This window comes from Anser anser (genome assembly GCF_964211835.1).
Source record: "Anser anser genome assembly, chromosome: 5".
In the NCBI taxonomy this organism is placed as follows: Eukaryota; Metazoa; Chordata; class Aves; order Anseriformes; family Anatidae; genus Anser; species Anser anser.
Window position 1 is genome coordinate 28,703,181 of NC_139725.1, and position 25,032 is coordinate 28,728,212.

Consider the following 25,032-nt stretch of genomic DNA (forward strand, 5'->3'; position numbering starts at 1 on the left):
CAGCTTCAGAACTCCATTCAGAGACTGCAGGAAGATTCTCAAGAGTTCTAGGTTAAAGTATTCTATATATTTTATATAAAGTATATATTACACAACATTGTAAATAAACAAATCTTTTTCTTTAGAGTTGAAGTCAGGTAAGAGACTGTTTCTCCTTGTAATTAGGCTACTTTGAAAAGAAGTCAGTGCTGCAAGAGTGAGAACTGCAATTCTGACTTTCAGGCATTTACCACCAGCACAGAATCTAGAACTGAATTTTAGGTAGAGGCTTTTAAGTACCACTGTCAATACCTGCAGTAAATCTGCACTGCTCTGCACAATTGTTTTGAGTATGGGCGGATCTTATATCTTAAGGGCAGAGAGGACTGTTTTTGACAGTCAGACTTAAGAGCAACCTTAATGTGGTAAGCCCAGCATTTCAGATTTGCTGCCTATCTGCAAATTCTGCATCCAGGACTTAACAAAAAGCTTTTCTGTCTCTCTTACACTACTAAGGTATGCCAGCTTCCTTGTGCTGGCTTAAGACTGTGGCAGCCCCTTATACTTCATAGTCCTTTTGTTAAATTGGGTTTCTTACCTTTTTTTTCAAAAACACTTCTCCCTAGATTACTAACCAGTGAGCTAATGCAATTTTTGAGTTAGTTTATTCAGATATTATAACTCATAAATTTCCAGCACCACTTTGTCACATAAAAAATTTAGAAGAATAAATTTGACCACAGTAATTGACTGTGCAATTGTCAAATAACTGAAAGAGTGTTCAGTCAATTCTTAAGTACCAGCAAATGCTTTAATGTCAGTATTGTTTTTATAATTATGGATTTACTGTAATTGAAAGGAAAATTCTAAGTGAACATTCACACACTGTGTCCGAACCATGAATTGCATATTGTTCAAGTTCTGTTTCTAGGACTATTCTTGAAGATCATTAGTACAACAGCAAGAAAAGTATGACATAATCCTAAGAAAATGTAGGTAGATGAAATACCATACGTAGCCTTTAGACTTTCAGGTATAATTAGGAAATTATGTGGGTTTGTTATGGGTCAGATTATTAGGCTGGTTTTATATTCAGTATTTATGCCGTTGTCTTACAAACTATTTTAAATGTATAATGCATAAACTTGACAAGAGTGGCACAAAGTTTATATTTTTTAGATCAATTAATTTCCGTTTCTGTGATGCTATACCTTGGATAAGCGAGACAAAATGAAATAAGTATAACCAGTTCCTCTCCACTCTCTTTTCTGTTTTCAAGCAGAAATCCATCAGATAGAGAATTTGGTTCTAAACATCTGACATACATTCACTAATGCATTGAAGAAAAACCGCTTCATTAAGTTGCGTTTGCCTAACTCATTGCTTTGTGAACTCTATGCCCGTGGAGCTGCTCTTTGAACTTTGAAATAATGTTTTTCCAAGTTAGCTCTGTCTTTATTGGTGAAAAATTCATTTTCATTCATGGTGGGGTTTTCATTTCGTTTATGGATACAACGTTACCTCATGTGTCAGCTGTGTCTTTAACAAGATCTCAGCTTGAAAAGAGAAAAAATATCATGAAATAAAAGCGGAAAAATATCTTGAGAAAAAAAAATGTCTTTATGTTTCTGTGATATCTACAGCTCAAAAATGAACACAACAGAGCCAGTAAAGATATACTAATCATTTGGGTTTTGTACAGTTATACTGTTATGATGTAGTCATGCTTTTATGTGCTATATTTTTACAGTTGCTAATGGAATGGTGAGTTTTAAATAGAATTTGTAGGTTTTTCTCTTTCAGACATGAACAAGAGGTCAAAGTTTTCTATTTGGTAATTGATATTTAAAGAATTACTTTTTTATTGTGTTTTGCTTTGCTGATAGTAGTACTTTGGGCTTAAGAAAAACAAATGGAATAGAATTCTAACTTTTAGAGAAATATGGTTTCCTCAGGAAACTAAAATGCAAAACTTTATGAAAAAACTAATACCCTTTCTAATACCCTTTTACCCAGTTATAAATCTAATACCCTTTTTCATAGAAAACAACATTACTACTTCTATCTTCATTCTTGTTATTGGGATCAGCAGCTGCACAAATATCTTATGTAGCATTCTCTCTGCAATACCAGAATAGAGAATTATTCTTGCCATAAGAACTAGATGACATATAAAGAAAGGCATGACAGATCATAAATGAAGGAATGGGAAATCTTCAAGTTACATTAGGAAGGAGAGTGCACTATAGCAGTAATCTGATCAAGGTGTAAGTGAATAATTTTGATGAATGTCACTGTACAGATATGTACAATACAATTCATTTTTAAAATTTCATTAACAAATATCTTCCTACATTTGTACTTGCACTTTGAATGCACTTAATGTTTGTTTATCCACTGTGCTACATCCCAAATTAGATCCATCAGTATTCCATACATTCAAAATAAAAGCAAAATTATACTTAATCCTGCAGCTTCCCTGTGCATGGTACTTACCTTATGACTTCTGTCAAATAAAATTATCCCCTCATATAGAAGTTTTGCACGTTTTTTTTTTTGTTCTGTACTTTTACATTCACTCCAAGCACTAGGTTCTTTTACAAAGAACTATTTAACATTCAGGAGAGTGGTAAAAACTGTGGTTTTGAAAGTCATCTCATTTCCTATTAAAGTTTTTGGTTTAGAACTTATGTTCATAACCTATCAAATTTGTAATACTTTTTGCTTGTTTTTATTTTGGTAAAATGCTTGCCCACTGTGGATTTGTCAAGGAGAGAATACAAAAAAATCAGTGTATCAATTAGGAAGCATAGGCACTAAGAAATGGAATAATAAAATCACAGATATATTCCAGGTAATGTTATATACATTTCTATATTATAAAAATCAAGTAGTTCAGAAATCATTTCCATCCTTCGTCATTTGAAACCTTAAAGTTCTTTGCTTTTTGTTTCAAGAAAAGATAAGTCCTTACGTTTCAATTTTAAATTCCCATATGTGAATTTGTCCCTTTCTTCTTCTTCCCCAAAATCAGGAGACATTCCATCCTGCCTTATGGTAGAGATGTGCAATCCTTGATGAAACAAATTAGGTCAAGTCACAGAGCTATGAATATCATTTTTCTTTTGATTGGTTATAGTTTAGACCCACATGTGTAATCTACAGTTGCACCTTCCAGAGGCAGTCTTGTCATTATTTATTTATAATTACATCCATTTAATCAATTTTTTTTCCATTTACTTATGCTGTAAGATACCATACCTTAGACTGTATGGTATCAAAACTGTCTTGATTAGGTATGCCTGTGAGATTCCTTTCTAGACAGTCTCTCTTTTTTTTTTTTAATCCAGAAGCAAGCTGCTCAGCAGCATAAAATGTTCACTGTTCATTTGGACTTAAACAGTTGTTTGAGAAGCCATACGTTCGCTTGTACTCTGTTACAGCAGTAATAACGCTCAGTGCAGCTGCTTTCTAGGTTCAGCTCCCAACAGCAGTCTAACTCTTTGGAGTCATCTTCCAAAGAAGTCTCTGGAAAATTAGCCTAGATAATTTTCTACAGTCTCTGGAAAATTAGCCTAGATGATCATATCAAAGTAGATCTGAGCTTCTGTTACATTCTGTTATGGCTTTTGGAGTATCCACTGATGTAAATGCTGTAAGTGTGATCTAATTTGTCTGAGTCTCTAGTGGACAGTATCTGTTTTTGACACATGGAAATCAGTTTAGATATGCACAACAGTGTCAGTGTCAGTTACATACAGCTCAAATGTCAGTGGATTCCCATCAGTGCTCCTTACGTTATCTTCATGTTTTCCAGCTTTTCAAGTGCGATTTTGTAACCTGGAAACAAGTTTTTGCTAAGCCTAATTACCATATCACTTTTCACTTAAGAGCTGGAAGAGAGGAGTGTCCATATTCACAATATTTTCCATATCCCTTTCTCTTCTACCAATTTCCAAGATTCCGTGCTGCTGAAGAAGCCCAGCCAAATTAATGTTCTGTGCTCAGCCTGATGTGCCAGGCATATAACTGCTGGGAAGAGGCTGCTGATTGCCATTGTGCTGGATTTTGCAATCTGGAATGCCGAATTTGAGAGCATTAAAGAAATCTTATCCTTTTGAGCCTTCGAGGCTCAAAGCAAAATCCTAAGTGCAAATCATGTTCCCAGCAATTCTGTATTTCTGCTTGCTTTCAAAAAGAACTGCTAACTTGTGTTTGATAGTATAGTTTCAGTGTAGCATTTGCTCTATTCCAGTATCTCCCTTCCATTGCTTTTGAACTCTCTGAAATCATCAAGTTACTCATCCATGAGGATTCTGATTTCACTTTGAGGATTCTCCTCAGAGGAATATAGTGAGTGTTTCTGCTTCAACAGACAGGCAGAAGCATAGCTCTTCACTGAGTTCACTGTACTGGTAATTTACTGCTCAGAAGATAGATTCACAGACTAAAGCTTTGTTTTTCTTATAATTCTTGCTCCCTAGTTTAAATGTTAATTTAAAAGAGCTATGTTCATTTTTATATCTGAACGTGTACAAGTCTGAATTTTAGTCCAAGTACTATATACATCAGTGAATACAATGAACACCGTTTTCATTATTCAAAAATTTTCCATACTGATATTCACTGGTTCTTGATCTTGTACCTGAAGCCCTTCAAATTTGATGCTCCTATCTCAAATAAAAATGTTAAGCTTAAGCAAAATCATTAACAGGAATTCATTAATGCAGAAAGCATCATGTCATTTTACATAATCATGGGAAACATGCTTTTTTTTGTAAGGGAAAATCATTTTGGTTCTTTGTCAGATGTGATTCTAAACAGCTAATTACTGAAATTTAAACTTTTTGTAAGTACAGACTTTATTAAGGATAGTAAAGGGAGCATCCCTCTCCTTTCAGTTCAGGTGAGACAGTTGGCTGTTGGAATAGAAAACAGTTCTGTAGCAGAAAGCCCGGAATAGTTACCAAGCAAGACTGTGTTGCATTTTCTGCCTCCATACTGATGCAAACTTCATGTTTTGTGCTGGAAAACTTTCTTAAACCATTTTCAGGGGCACTCATTTTCTCCATGTCCTTCCTGAGACATGTACTGAGTGATGTTCACATATGCTGAGCACTCCAAATGCAGTTGAAATAGATGGCAGCTCAGGGGCTTTGCATTCAGAAATAAATCCAGATGTAGGCATGTCAAGTTAAATTTAGTCTAGACATCTCTATGTCTCAGTTTCTCATTTGTAAGGTAAAAATATCCCTCTGCTTCACAAAGATTTTATAAAAATAAATTACTTCATGTGTACAGGGACATTTTATATTGTAGAAAAAAGCACAACAGAGAAATCTATGAAGACCTATGTAATTCTGTGTTCAGAACAGAGATTGGATAGTGTTTAGTAAGTGAAACATGAAACCACTTTTTGAACAGAGATGTTAAAATGAAATAGCCTTATCTTGTCTCATGCAGAAGTTCTACTGAAAATAATTCCAATGAAATCATAATGCCTACACGTCAAAAGAAAAATCAGGGCTGCACAAGTAATATTGATCAGATGTTTCATAACTATCAAGTGTTTCACTTAAATGTTACTTGAGTGTGTTTGAATGAAGAACTTATTTTGAAATTCACAAAATCTTTTGAAATGTGATTTTGAGGTTCACACCATTCAAGAAGAATGGTGCAGTAACTTGGAAATTGGATTGTTTTCATGCTGCATTGAAGTTGGTTGTTGCTGGGTCAAGGAAGACAAATGTGAAGACAGCTGAAAATTCATTTAAAAGCAAAATGCTTGTAATAGAAATGAAACATTTTAAAATGTCAATCTTGTTAGTGTATGTTAAAGGTTAGGGAGTAATTTATAGTGTACTTGAGGACAAGAGTTTTATACATCACTTCTCTATTTTTAGTCCATGTGATTGACAGCAGCTTAAAGTCAGTTGAACTGGAATGGGCAAGGAGTTGAAATAATCTGAATACTGGTGAGACAGGATATAACTCAGCTATCTAACACATCTAAGGCTGATGTGTCAGTCAGATTGCCAGGGTATGAGGTTGTGTGAAAATCAGACTGAATGGTGGCGTGATAATTCCACAGCACACAAAATTCTCAAAGCTCCACACAGGGTTTTTCAAAGGAAGGAATTCAGGGAGAATATTTGACTTATTTTACCAATGAGTGCTCTTTAACAAATACAGGTAGCATATCTATGTACAATGTTACACATTAAATATACTGCTCTTAATTATTTTCTCAAATGCCTGCTATTACTTCATATTCAACATAAAGACAGCAAGAGTTCAAAAATATAGAACACCTGCTTGTATACACACACACCAATTAAGGTAAATTATTTAAATTTCTCCTCCTCTCATATTACTGCTTTTAAACAGATAATTGCTTAGTTTATGATTCCTTTTAGTAATAGGTATGTCTGTATGCCAGTAGGACTACAGTAGTTAGCATCATTTTTATCTGTGGAAAAAATACAGCTGACTCAAGTTTCTAAACTGTTTCCCTACAAAGAACGCCCAGAAATGATGGGAAATAAAAGATGGAGGGAAATTAGAAGCAAATGCAAAGGATCTCTGTCATATAGGTTAATTTTATGTCATTCTTTTCGGTGAAAACATTTGTTCTTTTAATAATCTGCTTTAACTTTTGGTTAGCCCGGAAGTAGTCAGACAGTTGGACTAGATGATCTTTGAAGGTCCCTTCCAACTGAAATATTCTATACTATTCTATTCTATTCTATTCTATTCTATTCTATTCTATTCTATTCTATTCTATTCTATTCTATTCTATTCTATTCTATTCTATCCTATCCTATCCTATCCTATCCTATCCCGTCCTATCCCGTCCTATCCCGTCCTATCCCGTCCTATCCTGTCCTATCCTGTCCTATCCTGTCCTATCCTATCCTTGTCCTATCCTTGTCCTATCCTTGTCCTATCCTACCCTGTTCTGTTCTGTTCTATAATTCTTGTGTCTGTGGCAAAAAAGAAGGGCAGAAGGAATCTCATTCTCTTATATCTCTTAGGAAATTTATTCACTCTGCCTATATTTACACAATCTACCTCTCAAATTGAAGAATATTGTAGGGCATTTGGGGATTACTTAAGATTTTCATTCAAACAAATTAAAGATCTTGCTCACAGTTAATGATACAAGTAGTAGAATTGTTTTTTTCCCCAAGTGCATTGTTCCTAGAGATTTTTTATATCTTATAAATCCCACATGGATTCTGTTAGTGCTGAATAGAAATATCTGTTGGAGTTTGTGCAGAAACTATTTGACAATATTTTTTTTTGTCTTGATTTAATATAGACATTAGCTTATACAAGATGCACATCCTCTGCAGACTTGTGTATAATAGTTGATATTGCTTCTCTGGACAAAAACAGTATGATCTTGAATGAGCCCTGAACAGCCCCTAAAATATCACAGAAACATGCTGTTTCCAGTGTTACTCATATAACTTACTTGTATGCTGTCCCATACTCTTAAGAACACAAAATCTTTTTTTATACAAATGTAAATTTTTCATAAAAATTCCTGTGAAGAAATAACACACTTCCTTTCTCTTTGCCTCTTTCTTATTCTCAACTATCAATGAAGTCTATGCTGCCAGTTTGTAGTAGCATATTTGAGAGAAAATTAATATTCAGCATTATATTTGCATCCCAGAAGACTGTACTTTGCCTTTTGATCTGTGTTTTTTTTTTCCAAATATTGAATAATGTCTTTTTTTTATACCACTCCTGTAAAATGAACCAATTCAACCCTCATGTTTCTGTGGTGTGTTCATCAATCCACTTCCACTGTCCTGTTTGGAGAGCAGTTAGGATGAACAGTAATCCGACCCTAAGACTTCATGTATGCGTTTATAGTCTACAGGGAAACAAAGATCAAATTTAAATATAATTTTATGTAAAAGGTGGGTGACTAGGAAAAACCTCAGAAAGGAGAATTTAGTAATATACAGTTGAAGATATAAAGATACATTCAAGATCTGAAGATTAGTTTTCTTTAGTGTAAAGCCTACCAAGCATAACACTTTAATAAGTCTTTAAAATATGCTCCTAAAATAATTTTGCTTTCAGATGACTTTTGCTTGCTTCTTCCCACTGACTCTGAATGAGTAATTCCATGTGTAGACTACTACATTATTCATTTCTAAATTTTGTTGAGGTGAATCTCACCAACAGTGCTTCTCCTTTTTAGGAATGTATTGAGTAATATTTGTTACTATCAAATTTCTAGAGTTCACTTTCCTTTTCTGAAAAGTTTTCATTATCAAAGGAAGAACATTTCTCTAGTTTTGAACTGACTGTTGTCCAGTTCAGATGGCAATAAAGCATCTCTGAAGACCTTGCATTTTCAGCTCAGTTTAAGAGTGCTGTTTGAATAAGGATGCATTCCAGAAATAGGAAGGTTGCAGCTTGTAATAGCATTATTTAATGCTCAAATACTTTGTTAGAAGTTTTCGGAAGTATGGAATCCCAGGTGTACTTCAGCTGTGATTTTTTTTAACAACCTCATTTTTATATTCTGTATTAGTTCAATGATGAGCAAATTCTCTCTGTTCTTCAGATTAGTTTTAAAACAACTTTTTTAATGAAGCCAATGTATCTCATTACATTTTTCAGTTTTTCCCTAGTTTAACCTTACATATATTGCACAGGCTAATAGGCCAAAATGAATACTTTTTACAGTGTTGTTATACCAGTTTGAGACATTATTATTCTTGCTTTATTTTTATTTTATGTATTTAGCTGCAGATACTGATTAATGTGCATTACACTCTTAGGGGAAAAACAGTATTTGAGGGAAGAACTATAGAACCATTAAAGTTGGAAAAGCCCTCCAAGATCATCTGGTCCAACCATCCCCCTACCACCAATATCACCCACTAAACCCTAAGCACCAGGTCCAACCTTTCTTTAATCACCCCCAGGGACAGTGACACCACCACCTCCCTGGGCAACCCGTTCTAATGCCTGACTGCTCTTTCTAAGAAGAAATGTCTCCTCGTTTCCAAACTGAACCTCCCCTGGCGCAACGTGAGACCATTGCCTCTAGTCCTGTTGCTGGTTACCTGTGAGAAGAGGCCGACCCCCAGCTCCCCACACCTTCCTTTCAGGTAGTTGCAGAGAGCAGTAAGGTCTCCCCTGAGCCTCCTCTCCTCCAGACTAAACAACCCCAGTACACTTTGAAAAGAGAATGTAGCCATTGCAATATGTAGTAAAGATTGAGTGGCACTGAGATATTTCTTGCCACTGGAATGTTATGCATTATAAAGTTATAAGAAGCATTTACGTGAAATAGTCACGGTCTGCACCGTAGGGCTAGATTCTACCTCTTAAGTAAATTACGTGCACACGATAAAAGCAGCAACATCATGCTTTTCCACATCCTGCAGAATAAATTGTCTTCATAATACTGCTGAAGTTTCATGTAGAGATTACGTGAGTTATACACTTTCTCAGAGACTGTAAGTAACTTGTAGTGTGAGGAGTACCTCATAAACAGGTCTGACATTTATGAGACAGCTAAGAGGAATAGAGTTCTCAAATTGTTAGCTGCTGCTGTGCTTTGCATATCCTGCTTCCTTCATTACAGCTTGGCGACCTCATTCCCTTTCCTGTACCTTTGTCCTCTGTGTGTATATATGTTTGGGTTTCTGCTGGTGGTTCCACGTTCTGCATGCTTTCCTAAAAGCGGAGCAATATGCTTTCCCATAAACGATGGAGATTATGGGTTAGCCTCCTACAGTTTCTGTATATCAAAAAATGAGCTCTTTTTGTTGGTGATAGATCATGTTTTAATGTCATTGTTCTGAATTGTTCTTCATGTTGTAAAACTGAGTTGAAATGTACTCCCATAAGAGTTAGCTTTTCATATTGGGCTGGAAACTCTTCATCATTGTTTGCAATTTATTATAACCAATGGCTTCTAATTGTATGTACCTCCCATAATGAAGAGCTGACTTAATATTCTGTGCTAATCTTGTTATGACTTAAAAAAGGTAAGTTATTTCTCTAACCGTTCCTAATAACCATGGTAAAGTGTTAAAGGGTTTTTTCAATTTTCTTTTTTCTTTTTTTTTCACATTAATTTTTCACTTGTAGCATGAACTTTTCTTTGTGTCTTTTTCTATATTTTTTTTTGTGGACTGATTTTTATTTGCAGCAAGACACACCATTTAGACTTAAATAAATCCAATTTAGTATAGTCATTGATTTCATTTTTCAGACCAATCATGTTTGATAGATAGAAATTGTCAGTAGGTTTCTTTATTTTACCATTCCCTTAATTTATTTTGGAGTACTTTATTTCACTTTCTATTTAATGCTTCAGCCTGTGGGAGAAGGCTTACTCTGCATTCTAGCATGATGAAATTATATCTTAAAGAATATAAAATCCAAATTGCTTTAAAAAAGACAACAACAACAAAGAAAGAGTAATATGAATTTAATGTTTTGGGTTTCATTACATTCTGCCTGAATGTATCTTCTGCCATGATACGTTGTGAGCCAAGGGTTTCGAGAATGGAGAAACAATAAAACTACACTTTCCCTGTGTAAGGAGAGACAGCCACAGTGTATTATTTCTGTAACTGCCTGTGAATGAGAAGAATTATATTAAATAATAGTATTACTGATCACTTGCCCCAGTCAGTCATGGTGCTATGTGCAATGTGATACGGATTCTTTACTTTGTAGTAGATGTGAAAAGAATATATATTTTTTTTTGTAAATGTCACATTGAACAAAGTAGTAAAACATACAAATAATGAGTATGATAAAAGGCACTTTAAAGCATATAACCCCATTGATACAAAGCTCCTTTGCAGCTAAAACTGTATGTGTTAGAAAACTGGTGGGTTTTAATCAAAATCATATTTTACAGCAGTTATGTTTTAAAATAGCATTTAGGATATCAATGTGCAATTCATATTAAGCAACAGGTATTACATAATAATGAATTATGATGTCAGTTATGTTAAAATATGGTTTGTATTCTGCAGCTGTGAGCATAGGTTGGGAAACAATCAAGTCTAGCTGGTCAAGCCTTTTATTTTATTATCATGGATTCCTCTTCCACAGCTGCTTTTAAAATCTGTGGGAAGCAAATTATTTCTCATACGGCATATGTTGCCCATCAGGTGAGTGATAAAATGTAAACTTTAGGCTGGTTGTAAGAAATCAAAAAGTAAATTTAAATTTGTCACTGAAGTCCTCTGTGTGCACAGAATTAAAATATGACCTGTAGGAGGCTGTGTGTGAAGCCAGCTGTCTTTTGTTACCATTGTCATTTGGACACTGTAAGAGCAAAACTTTGTCAGCACGTATTTTATATTGGAAGATTTGATCTGCAAATCTCAGCTGCTCTGTTCATTATAAATCTCTTGTTTTTGTCCATACACTAGCTCCACTATAGGTTGGAAGGGCTTAAAGATGAACTGAGGAGGAATAGAGGCTACAACTCGAGAGTAACTATTACTGCTCAAAGGAGCTGTTTTCCATTCGCAAACATTGCTTTGCGCTATGGGTTTGGGCTCCTTCTGTTCCTCCACTTTGTTGAAGACTCTCTCTTGACTTCCATTTTACTTCTTTAGCACTGTCTTTGTCTGCTAACATTTTTCCTCCTTCTCTAGTAGCTTTTATCTGTGTCCTTTGGATCACATATTTTACTTAGTTTATTTTGGTAGATTGTTTCAAATGTTTGTGTTTTGTATTTTTGTTTTTATGCCTTTTTTTCTTTAGGACTATGTTATCTCACTGAGTTTCATTCCACAGTTTGCTGAATTGCTTGGTTATTTTGCAGCAGGCACATTCCTCGTTTTCTCTTTTCATATGGTTTGCAGTGAGAAATAAGAGAGCCTCTTCCATTTTAAACAGTAGTCTTACACACATAGGCCCATGTCTCCTTTTGCATACACTGTCTGTTGGCTTGCCACGTCCCATCCTGCTTCTCTAATTCTCTCAGTCTGCGCCTCTCTTTTTTGTGCTTTCTATCCTATCATTACACCATCCGTTTGGTCCAGAATTGTCCTCTGGTAAATTACAGATAAATATTTACTTCTTCCAAAGAGAGTCCATGTCATGCCTTTAAAATCTGGTAAAACAACTCTGGGCCAAATTTGGGCATCATTAATATTTTGTTTGCAGTTTTCTTGTGTAGTATTTTTGGTGGGAAGGAGGGAGGTTTTGGTTTTGGTTACTTTTTGTTTTTTTTTTTTTTTCTTTTCTTTATTTTGTTTTAAACAACAGTTTTTTTCAGGAAAGGACACCATAATCCACTCTAAGTTGCAACATTACTTTCCATAAGTTATTCCATTACAATAAGTAGACTGTGTTGCGCTGTAGAATCCAATTTTTATGTGAATATACATTTGGGGCAAGCTGCTGTGGAACAGAAGAAAGAGGTTTAGAAGTGGGCACAGCTGTCTTCAGTCTTAAATGGTTGCTCCTTTATGAAGACAGCCTTTTTGGGGTTCAGTGTGTATCATTCTTCATTAAATGTCAGACCATACATATTCACTTTCTAAACAAGTTTTCTGTAATTCCAAATCAAATTAATTCCTTTGTTTTTTTCAGCAAAGACAAATGTTCTGCAAGGGAAATTACACCCTCAGTGTCATCTGTGCTATTCCATTTCTTTGACTTTTTGTACATGGTTTTACATTATTATTCCTCACTGAAATTTATCAATGCATCTGTCACTAAAGTAAAAAAGAGAAGGATTCAGTTCATACTCTCTTAGATGTTTGTCTTCCTGTGAAGTTTACTTTAGCTTGTATACAGCTGGGGGTTTGTCCACATGAAGAGCTTTGTATTCAAGTGTTACCAGTTCAGACAGCTGACCTGTCATAAGACAAACTGCTGTTCACATTGGTTGGTCTAAAAACTTGCAACTTCAGTCTTTATTGCATGGTGTCTTTCCAAACCTGAGAAGAATTAACAAGAGCCGATGCTTCTGTAGAGATAAAGTTCAAACTGTGTTGTGTTTACAGGACTGATACTCCTCAAAACCAATTGTTTTTCCAATCTGCATGGTAACTGGATGGAACTTGAAATATCCTGTATTACCGGAACATTAGACCAATGTGAATCCTCCCATTTCACTGGAGTCAGACCAATATATCTGGAATAGCACAGTGGCAGCTAAGCATCTAGGAAGAGGATTTGTTGAGAAACCAGTAGTCATTCTCACACAGTTACTTTTTAAAGTAGAATTGCACTGTGAAATTCATTCTGAATATAACACTTCTTTTAACCAAACAGAAACAATTAAGTAAATTTATCTGGCTCCAGACAGAAGCTGTTTATACAATTGTGAGTTGCCTATGCAATTTGAAAGCTTATTAAATATCTTCAGAATCAGTTCAATCTAGGTTAACCATTTTTTAAATCTTTCTATGTCATACCCGAAAATATCAGTAATGGAATTTTAAGACACATCATAACACAGTTACGTTAGTATTTTGTCTAATCATAAAACAGAGGACCTAGATTCAGAGTTACTGTAATTACAATTGTATAAGAAAATGTGGATTTTTTTGTTAAAATAAGCCTAGGCTGGAGCTTAACACATAATTTTAACCACTGTGTTCTTTGAGTTTACTCTATTAATCTGTCCTTAAGTCATCTTGTTTTTTTATTGGGGGGGAGGGGTGTTAAATTGCTTATATCAGATTCTGTCCATCAGCTAGTACCCTTCTGCTTAAACATATTTATCACATGTAGAGTAAGGAAGAATGTTGCTGAAAATATGTAGAGCCTCTGTCTTAGATCCCAGGAGCTTGCCCATTACATCTCTGTATTTTGCATTCTTGTTAACTTCTGTAGCTCATAGACTCTGTGCTCTCTCTGCAGGTCCAGTCTAGGTGCAGCAGCAAGGAGAACATCCTCAGAGCAAGTGAGTACTGAAACTTCGTAGCTCTATTGTGAAACTAACATTGCCTACATGACAGCAAATTATAGTCAGATACAGCTGGGATGTACGTGAGTTTGCAGAAGAAATGTAATAACTTAAGCCAATGAATTTCAGTCCAAAGAGAAAGTAAAAGTATGAATAGCTTATAGTGTTCACATATTAACTGACAGTTGCCTTTTTTTTTCTTTCCATGTTGTTTTAGTAATAGATATTTCACTCTTAACTTGAGAAACATAAGTTTTTAATCCTGTAGGCACTACAGTGGAACAATAGGAAAGGAGTTTGGTTTCTGTTTTGATTTTCCTATCATCAGAGCATTGATGATACTGAAACTACTAGCACAGTTCTCATTGAAGAATTATTAACCAGTGTGCCTCATGATGGCAGAAAAAGGCAGAAGATTCCCAAGTATATTTTCAGTACCCAGGATATGAAGGGTTGTAGAAAAAGCAAGAGTTCCAGGCATTATACTTGTAAAGTTGTATATACATATATTTTTCTATTTTGATTATGCAGTTTGTTTTCCTGCTTACTGCTAAAGATAAAGCTTCTGAGACAGTGGTGCAGCAACCAGCACCAAATGGCTGTAGTATAAAGGTTGTTTGCTGTCGCACAATTTCCCAGCTTTCACTGCTGTACACGTTTTTCCCTATCATCTCCCTTCATTTTTCCAACTTTTTCTTTTAAGAAAATATTATCTTACTTTATACAGACAGAAAAAAAGGTTTTAGCACATTTTATATGAAATCTGCTAGACGTGCAGGAATTACGTTGCCACTAAGCAGGGTTTCTTTCAGTAGTGCATATGCAGAGAAAGGTCTGGGAAATCGGACACAGGTTTTCTGTCTGCCTCAAAAATGCTTTCTTTGCATTTTTCTTGTTTTTATGAGGTTTCTAACAAAATACAGTCCTAAGAATGGAAAATGTAAGATTGCTGTTGAATCCAGGAATGCAGTTTTTCCATTAGTTACACTTGCATCTTACAATATTTTAATTAGAATCATTTCTGCCTAGTTTGTTTACAAGAAAATCATCTTTAAGAGTGTGAAAAGTCTAAATATAGTTAAAGTATATCTCATTAACTGTGTCTTTCTTCATCGGTATGACAGCTACTATGTTAAAGAAAGGAATTAAATCAATTAAAAATTATTTGTGCTTCACAAATTCACAGTGCCTGCTTTTATCTTCATGTTATCTTTTAAATACTTACAAAGACATTGTTTCAATAATTTCTTCCAGAAACTTTCTTGGAACTGGAATTAAGTCGGCAGTTTTATTTATCTCCACTTCGTCCTCTTAAAGATGCTTACTGTGTCAATGGCAAAAAAATGAATTAATGAAGTCTACCACATAGTGTATTTGAACAAGCACGTGTCAGTGCTGAAAGGAGTTTTGTATAGACAGATATTACTGATTCAGCAATCTTATCTTCTGAAGGAAAAAATTAGATTGCATGATTGTTTTGTAAAAGACTACATTTAAAGTAATCATCTGGGTGGGTTTTTTTGAATGTGAAGGCAAATGGGATCGTGAAGAAGCTACTGCAAAGCAAAATTGTCTCATTAAAAATGATGCTTTGTATAATTTGTTAATGCTATCTTACTATAATTTATTTTGTTTTAGAAATATAATTATGAATTGCCTGTAGCACTAAATAGGATAGTGCTAGATGGAAATGAGTTGAAAGCAAGTGAGTAGGAAAGAAACCAGGGAGATATTAAGGATGATCAAAAGGCTCACAGAAGGACATGAGATAAAAGTTGTCAATTAAGGAATTCAACAGGACTGAAAAATGGCAGACAGACAACTTTCAGATAATAGGAGCATGCTGAGTTTGAACTGGAAAAAGCCAAGTGAAATCAATCGTTATCCATAAATTAGGGTATATTGAATGTCTCTTAGAGTTGCAGACAGGCCTCATTACTGTCAGGAAACTGCTGGGAATGTCTTTTGCATGTAGCCAGGCATGATATCTCATGATGCTTTAATGTCTTTTTGTTGCTTATGTTGTCTGGGTTGGGAAGGTGGCCAACTGCTGGTGGCCACCATGTTTTGCATGTCTCATCTCTGACATTGAATCCTAGAGATCCCCCAGTAAGTCTTATTGATCACTATGGACCAGCCACAGTCCCCCTTAACACTCCACATTGATTGATGTTACCTGGGCTTTATCTTCATTGTACACCTTGCTCTATTTCACCGCAGACAGACTCTGCATATTTCTTGTAGATTCTTCCTGCATATCTTGAGATAAGGCTTTTCCTGTCAATGCATGTACCTGTTGTATTTCTAGATCATCCCCTGTGGCTCTCACAAATACCTTCTTGTTCCAGGCAAATCCATTCATGATATTTCTACAAATGTAATTTTCTTAATCTTTGGCTTGTATCTTTTACTCTTGTATATGCATTACTGCAATAGTTCTATCTCTTCCATTGTTTATCTTCATTTTCAAAATCCTTCAAAGCTTGTTGTCCTCCTGTTTACTCTTTCTCAACAAGAGAAACATGTCCTCCTTTTACTCCCATCTTAATCTTATGCTGCAAACTCGCTGGAACAGGGTCCATTTTTATGTTTTGTCTGTGCACAGCATGTAGCATATTGAGATGCATTTGTGGAGCATAATAATACATAAACAACTAGTAGTAATAATCTGTGCCAAGTCAGTATAGTCCTTGTAGATTTCTAGGTTGCCAGTGTTGTAAAGATATTATATTATAAATCCTTCTTTCCAGATGATGGAACAACAACAGCTGCTTCGAAGTACCAGCCTTTATGTGCTGACAACACTGACGTCTCTCTTCTCCGTTATTTTTCACCATTTGTATCTGATACAGTTGCTTATTTCACCCAGGTTTAGCCATAGCTAGAGAAGAGGTGTGATTTGTGTTTAAGATGGGATATGCAGAATCTTCTGCATATCATTAGAGTCAAAGCTGTGGCATATCAATGTTCTCTTCAGGATATTATTGTAGATTTTGAATGGGAAAGGGAGAGAAAGAACACATAATGGAACTGAGCAGGTCCAGCGGCTGACTCAGATTACAGCTACCCACGAGAAGGCTGTGGAAACCACCTAGGAAGAACAGAATGAGTGAATGTCCTGAGCAGTAGGCCAGTTCACAGAACTGAGTTAACTTCAGATAACCATCCAAAGTGTTAAATACTGCATCATCTTTGAAAGGTTTCTGTTTCTGATTAACTGATCGTTTTATGCTCATGAGGACTTCTGGTGCATGTTTCATGACAAGTAAGGATATACAATTTTGTGAAGTTGTAAATTGCATTTTGTTTTAAATCTCCCTTTTGATTCTAGTTGAATACAATACCCTCCCAGTATCTGTCATAAATGCTCAATAGTGATAAGTAGATAAATTAATTTATCTCAGTGCCGGATATATTTCAGCAAACTGGTTTAAATGAACATCATTGTTAACATCTATGCATAGCAGCATACCTAAACTTGGTGCTCTCTTTGCAGGTCACAGTGCTGTTGACATTACCAAGGTAGCAAGAAGACACCGCATGTCTCCATTCCCATTGACGTCTATGGACAAGGCCTTCATCACTGTTCTGGAAATGACCCCAGTGCTTGGAACAGAAATCATTAATTACAGAGGTACTTTACATATAGTTGGATTCTTTGTGAGTGGTACGATGATTATTTACATTTTTTTACAACCTTCTTAAGTGCTTGCCCTTTTAATAATTGCTGCGAGAGGTCTGAGACTGACCTCAGGGAGAAACTCCTTTAGGAAATGCCAATAATCAGAGTAGAATTCTCCTTTCAGTCAGGAGAATGTGGATTGAGCTCAGTGCTGCTCCTTGAAGGAATCTGTAATGGAATTCTAATGAAATACATAAATACATTTTCTCATAGTCTGTGTCATATGCAACAAAGCTAAAGCCAAGAAACCACAATTCACCTCAGTGGCTGATTTAACAATGGACTTCTGTAGATATCAACTGGCTCCAAGTTGTACTGTGATGACTCACTTTGTTCTCTCACTGTAGGAGAGTCTTACTTAACCCCCTTTCCAGTCTGAGATTAATGATTAAGTCTTGAAATACAAAAACGTCTGAAGTTGGCAGGGACAGGGAAACCTCCTTCAGAGATTCTTCCAGATTTTCCAAAGGTGAGGTGGTGAACAAAAAGATGAGGTGATGAATAAAACCACACACCTCAAGAGCCAAAATGTTCAGCATATCAGCGGATTCCAGGTAGTGGAGAGGTACAAACAGTTTCTGAATTGGATATTCTGTCTTCCATCTTGAAAGTTCAGAGATTACTTGCCCTTCACCAAATCTTTGTGCTGCCACAAACCTCTGAGATGTCTTCATATTGACATACTGATTTAGTAAAGCGTGCATACTTGGTAGCAAGAAGCGGATCTCTGAGAAGATACCACATATTCTGCATTCAGAATAGCACCAAAGCTGGGCCAGCAAGGAATATGCATATTACACCCTGCACTTTCATAGTGGTATGCAGATTAGAATGCAGAATGCCTGAGCATAGCTATCTGACCTTTTTGGATAGTTGTCAGTAGTCTGGACCTGAGCATACTAAGATTTGACCCCACTACCATGTGTGCACATTCTCTACTGTGCACTTGGGAGGACCAACTCCAGGCATGCTTGAAGCTCTGCTTGTAGCAGAGAAATGTGGACAATGGACAGGCTTGATCTTGAGGCCAATTTTAGCTGACAGGTGTTGATATGGTTTACGTATTTCTTCTGGAAGATGACTATGAATATAGATAAGAGTCAAAATTTTAATGCCTTGCACACTATGCCTTTCAGTCTTGTTATCATTTGGATCCTAATTTCTTTCTGATTTTTCTTGAGTTTCTTCTTAAAGATTACTTGCATAGTGTGTAATGCAAGTAAGGAATAGTGCTATTGTACTATAAAACTGTTGCTCATACCAGTTCTTTATTGTGGTAACATGCACTGCAAAGTCTCCTGACTTTCTTAATTTTTAAGAATATGCATCCATTACTTGCAATCCAGGAATTTTCTTCACTGATGATGTGTGTTGATCATTGTAATAAACATATAGAGGGAATTCAAAAAGTCTTCGGAGCCTAAGACTTCAGTAAAAAAAGTTAGTCATCTACAATCCCAACTGCCACTGACTTTTTACCATGAGATTTAAATGTCTTTGCTAAGACAGTGCTTTGTGGACATCATAATGAACCACAATGTTGGGTACATTTACTTACGAAGCGTATGTATGAAAAGTCATGTGTTACATATAAATCATAATGGCTCTTAACCTCTTAGGATAATAGTATATAATGCTCTTATAATGCTAAAACTGTGGTGGTGGCATTACTATTCTTTTTTACATTAAAAAAGTTTTTTGGTTTTTAAACTTGTACTGCAAAACTAAGCAAAGAAGTAAGGGTGGTATTGAATGTAGGGAAAAACAAGGTTTCATAACCTGTTGTTTTCTCTCTTTTTTTTTGTCCTTGATTCTGTACATATTGACTTGTTTTATTGTCTTGTCTTCTTATCTTTCTTTTCATTTTCTCCATCTCACAATCTTTATGCTTCTTTTATGTTGTTCTTGTATTTGTGGACAGGAGCTATATTGCCCATGGAAGTTAATAAAATGTGGCTAGAAGTATTCTTCTAGATAGACAGAAAAAATGAGCATAATGCTCACATGGTACATATATGTTGATATATATAACAATAGCATTACTATTTATATGTAAACACCAGTCTTATGCAGTCATATTTGTATCAGCAGTAGGTAGCAGCCTTTTCATATATCTGATTTGTAAACCTCTTCATTAGAACTATGGTAAAATTAGACAAAATCACAGCATATATTATCGCCTGCCGCAACATGCTTCGGACAAGTTTTCACAATTTATTTTAATATATATTTAAAAAAAAAAGGCTAAATAACAATTTTGTGTTTATACTGATAATATTACCATACGAATGACAGAGTGATGCTGTCCAGACCACATGGTCTTCAAAATGTCCTTTCAGAGAAAGAATGGAAGTAATTGGTCTTGTCTAGGTGTTTATATTCTGTATAGAGTTTGATACATTCTTATTTGTCAAAGACAATTTGATTGTTTCTGTTTTTATTCTATGTCATGGGAATATGCTGTCAAGGTAAGAGAAGGCATTCTAGTACACTTTATAATTTCTTAGTTGATACTTCACTATACTTTTCATGTTACCGGATTATAGACATAAAATTCAGGCTAATTCTAAGTCTGAAACTGCTGTAGAGATAAGTACTTGGTTTAATATTCACATAATTATACCTACATATATTAAAATATATACCAAATATTAACAAATACATATTCAGTTGTATCTTTGCACTGTAGCACAAAACCATGACTTACAAGTTATTTTTCAACAACAGTTATTTACTGGTGCAAGACTCCATAGTATGAAATTTCAGGATGGAGCCTTTAAGAGAGATCCTAGAGGACACAACTTTGTGATACTAGAAATTTAATTCTTGTAATCTACAGATATAAATCTCCTGGTGAGATCTCAAATCTGTTCTCTCATAACATAAAGGGGAGGATGAGTAAAGTTACCTTTTGAAACTTGGCTTTCACATTGGTAAATATATTGTTCAGTGCCTGGATAGATCATTTAGCCTCTTCCATATGAAAAAAATGGACAGTCCTAAAGCATTTTACACAAGCACCTTAAACCAAAGTGATCTCAAGCTTTTTTCCACCTGCCATTACCCATTATCTGATATGAAGCCTCCAATTAGCCCTTTATTCCAGCTAGATGCAGTTACTTAAGACAGCATGATAATGATTGTTCTTCTGTAGCTAAGAGGCAGAAGTTTAATTGATACTAAAAGTACAAAGCAGAGACCAATCCATACATAACGGGCTTTAAGCCTCAGAACTGAGCATTTTTTCTGATCTAGTCCAAGAGCCCTGTAACCTGTAGAGCTTTGGCATGTTTTTCTGCTGTTTATTTATTCTGAGCTTGCCAATTGTTTTGATAGCATTGCTTTTTCATATCACACTGAAGACATAGCAGGACACTATGAAATGGAAGCAAATCCATCACCTTTAGTACAATACCTGTTGTCTCACTACTGTATCCCAGTACCAGTACCCTGAGAAATCGAAGTTCTTCATGGAACTTAGCATTTTCACCATGTGAGCTTTAGAAATCAAAATTAAAATTTAAAAAAATAAAAATTTAATTTTTTTTGAAAATAGTTTCATGTAATTCTTCATTCTGTTAGAATCAGAAAGCTATAGGCATCTCATGGCACAGCTTGATGGCATTAAAATATTTCAGAATATGTTTTTTGAATTACAATTAATCAAAATAAGGTCAAGTGGTGCATTTCTAAAATAATTGGTCAAGTAAAGGAGAGTAAGGAAGTACTTCAGATTGTCCTTTAGCTGCTCTGACTAGCTCCATTTTAAATGCCCAAGGCTCTGGCAAATAGTTCTTACATTTTTCTCTCCCTAATGACATTCATTCCCACTACAGCCTGGCCATTTATTCACTTCAAATATTGCATGGCAGAATGCCAGGAACATGCTGTTCAACTTTGCTCTAATTGGTGTGATTTTGCATGCAGACAAGAAGTAAAATGAAGACACAACATGCCTACTAAAATTAGAATCATCACTTTTGTACAAGATTTTGTGTGTCTATGAACAGAGGTTGTTTTCACTAGGCCTTTGAAAGCTGGCTTTTCTGTGCTATAATTTAAATGTCTGTCTGCGTTCTCTTTTTTAGTGAGCTTTCAGTGAGCTTTCTATTAGCTTCACTATTGTGTATCACAGACACACAGACACCTTAATAGCCATCACAAAGGTGCTTTACTAGTTTTAACAAATTTTACTATCATGTTCATGGTAAATCCTATTTCAAAAATTCAACATAAATATTTGCTTCAGGCTGAATAGCTAATATTTATGGATGTGAATGCAGTGATGTTCTCGTTATTATAATTATAAATAATTGCTTATTAAATCACATTGTGTTAAGTAAAATATAATCTTCATTATAATACCACTTCAATAGAGCTGAACATTTTCAAATCAAGTAGGTGCATTTTTTGGCAAAACTTGTCCATTTGGTGTACGAAGATAGGTCTTCTGCCTTCCCAGCAAATCCAGAAGGACATAGATTTTCTTGTCAGTCTGTAAAGCAAGAACACACTTGTTTCTTGTCTCTCATTTTTTGACATGTCTGATAACCTATAAAGTGTGTATCCACACAAATTCACCTTGCAGAAGTACTCGGGCATCGTCTCATTCCTTCATCCTGTCAGATGGATTCTGCTTTCCTGTGCTACAACACAATCCTAAGAGCGGTGGCCTCTATTACGAGAGGAGGTTCCCCATCTCTAGGTAATCCTGCATGGCAGGGGGTTAGGACTAGATGATCTTCAGAGGTCCCTTCCAACCTCAGCCATTCTGTGATTTTGTGATCTTCTACTTAGACATACCAGAATCAAGCCGATCTCAGTAGTTCTGAGTACCCCATCTACTCACAAATAAAATAAATCCCCTTTATCAGCCTCCCACCATATGAGGGGGTAAGATACATACTTTCCACTCAGTTCCACATCGTACAAAAAAAAAAGTTCTTGCTGGCAAAACGCAAACAAGTAGTGCACACTAGACCAAAGTGGAAGTAATTCATGTTGGTCTGTACAGGGAGGCAGAGCCAAATTACAGCTCATCAGTCACGGTTGCTAAGTGAAGGGAAAGAGTGTGTTTGAAACAGCAATTAAAATATTTAGAACTATTACAGCGTAAATTTACATAAATAATCCTGACACTTATGTTCACTCATCCTCCATTAAACAGAAATGTTCTCAGCAATTAGGCAAAGCTAATCTATTGCAAAACTTCTTCGTCAATTTATGGAAACATGTCCATCATTACTGTTTATGTTGTGTCCTCTGGGCTCATTCCATTACCTCTCATCTTTTGCACATAGGATTCACTTTTTGAAAGAACTTTTAAAAATACCTAAAGAGATTTCAGGATAAACAGTATTTATTTTTTCTGTCTGATCTCGTATCAGAGCTTTTACCTGTGTGTTTGGATCCTTGTCATTCAGATATATTGTCAACAATTTCACCATAAGCAGGAAAACAGACTTACTGAACAAATTTTTCATTGGTAGTTTCTGACTCCAGTCTTCTTTCATTTACGTAAAGGTTTTGACAGAAATCAAGAACCCGAGATGTATTCATGAGATATGTCACACACACACACATTTCATCTATCAGAGCACGCTGCTGTCACTTTGTTTTCCCTTTCACTGGTTTTGATGACATGGAGCATGGTCTTTTCTCTTTTCTCCTTTATAGATGGTATGGGCCGAGTCCTTGCTCAAGATGTATATGCAAAAGATAATCTACCACCATTTCCAGCATCTGTAAAAGATGGCTACGCTGTCAGAGGTAAAAACTCACTTTGTAGGCATGCAGTATAGTGTCTGTAAAACCACTTTGCTTTTTAACATGTTGTTAGTTCACTTCCATGTTTTATCATTCAGCAGCACATGTATTTTGAATCCAGCAATGGCTGTTTTGCTTGAGATTTGATTCAGTTCATTTATGGAGTCATTGCTGCATACAACGCAACTGACTTAAGGAAGACGACAAAGGTGAATTCAGATCTTTTAAGTGGGTACAAGTATACATGAGCAAATGTACATCCATGTGTGCTCATTGGTATGTACCCATGTTGCTAGTGTGTTTCTTGGAAATGCAAAGTATTCAGGAGAGTAGCACAACATCTGTTTCTGAATGACAGATTCTTCTATTTCTCTGTTGTTGATTTAATCAGGAATTTCTTTTTGTAGCTATTGCTTTGCTGAACTGTCACAGATCCAGCCTTCTATTTGTGAATTGTTTCATGATTGCATCAGAGAGTTTTCAAAAATACATGTCAAAATGTTCTCTTACGGAGGCATCTCAAAAGAAAAACTCATTAGTGCTTGAAAAATATTGCAGTTGCTGTAGGTAAATGAGTAGTGTAGTTTTAAGGAGCAAGCAGGGAGCTGTTTCCCAGGAGACCTGAATCCATCCTCTGCTTTGCCACTAGGTGCAGAATGATTTTGAGCAGGTTGCTTCTCTGTGCATCACTTTTTTTCCTTTGTAAAGTATAACTAATAAGACTTACTTCAGATAGCTAAAGAAAAATTAAAATCTATATGATTGAACATTATACTAGTAGTGATGTCCTTGTGGTAAGAGTTGAATCATTGTAACACCATGTTGAAATTTGGACACAACAAATTCCATTTGGGGGCATTAAAATGTGTTGGTTTTTTTTTTGTTACTGGCAGCTGAAACAATAGAAAGCAACTGTCCATGGAATAAACTGTCTGCAAGCCCAGGCAATGGATGTAGTCCAATAGCTTCCCCATGGACTTGATAGAAAAATTAAATTCCAGGTCTGCAAGACAGGTTTGACTGCAGCTGTCTGTCATCTATTTGTGTGAGAGACAGACAGTCCAAAATGACTAGTATTAGTGGCAAGAGAGTGCAGATGTAGCCAGAGAAACACAGGTAATATAATCCTGAGAAAAGATGCAAGGGGGAGCTCTGAGTAGAATGCTGACTGACAAGGGTCTTGGGAACAAGAGGATGCTGTCTTGCTACAAGGTTAAGGGCAAGCAAAAGCATTATCTCAGTAAACGTGTAGAATGATCAGAATGGTCATGGACTCTGTCTTCAACAACTTGTGTAAAAACTAACATACAAGACCCTAATTTTGATGGTGGATTCAAATAGAGTAACAGTGTTATCATTCTTGTGGATTTGTTATTTCAGGATATGAGAAACAAAGCTTGTAGACAGAGATAATAAAGGATTAGCTTTTGGCCAGATAAATTTGTCTGCCCAAAACCTTGTCCACTTTTTTCAAGCTATGTAAATTGTACATTATCTGTAAACTTTGTCTCCATATCATTATTAATGGGGGAACAAAATCTAATTCAGTGGCATTTTATTGGGTTTAAAATAATTAACCATTAGGGATTTTTTCTCTTCTTTTTCTGGATCATCCCAGTGCATTTTCTTTCAGTGAAGGTTTGACTACTGTTTTCAGAAGTATTATATACTTCATTCAAAGACA

General features: G+C 35.5%; 1 protein-coding gene across 32 annotated transcripts in view; it reads left to right on the forward strand.

Moving 5' to 3' along the window:
* The window catches only part of GPHN (gephyrin), a 284,811-nt gene that overhangs the window by 219,192 nt on the left and 40,587 nt on the right, over positions 1-25,032 (forward strand). For 18 of the 32 annotated variants that reach the window (XM_083837946.1, XM_083837944.1, XM_083837951.1 and 15 more), the window contains 3 exons: positions 13,855-13,897; positions 17,397-17,534; positions 23,259-23,351. In XM_083837946.1, the coding sequence (XP_083694072.1) occupies positions 13,855-13,897; positions 17,397-17,534; positions 23,259-23,351 (274 nt within the window). Of the gene's footprint in view, positions 1-11,405; positions 11,469-13,854; positions 13,898-17,396; positions 17,535-23,258; positions 23,352-25,032 lie in introns of all 32 variants that reach the window. The other 14 variants (XR_014584952.1, XR_014584953.1, XM_083837922.1 and 11 more) reach the window with 1 other exon arrangement.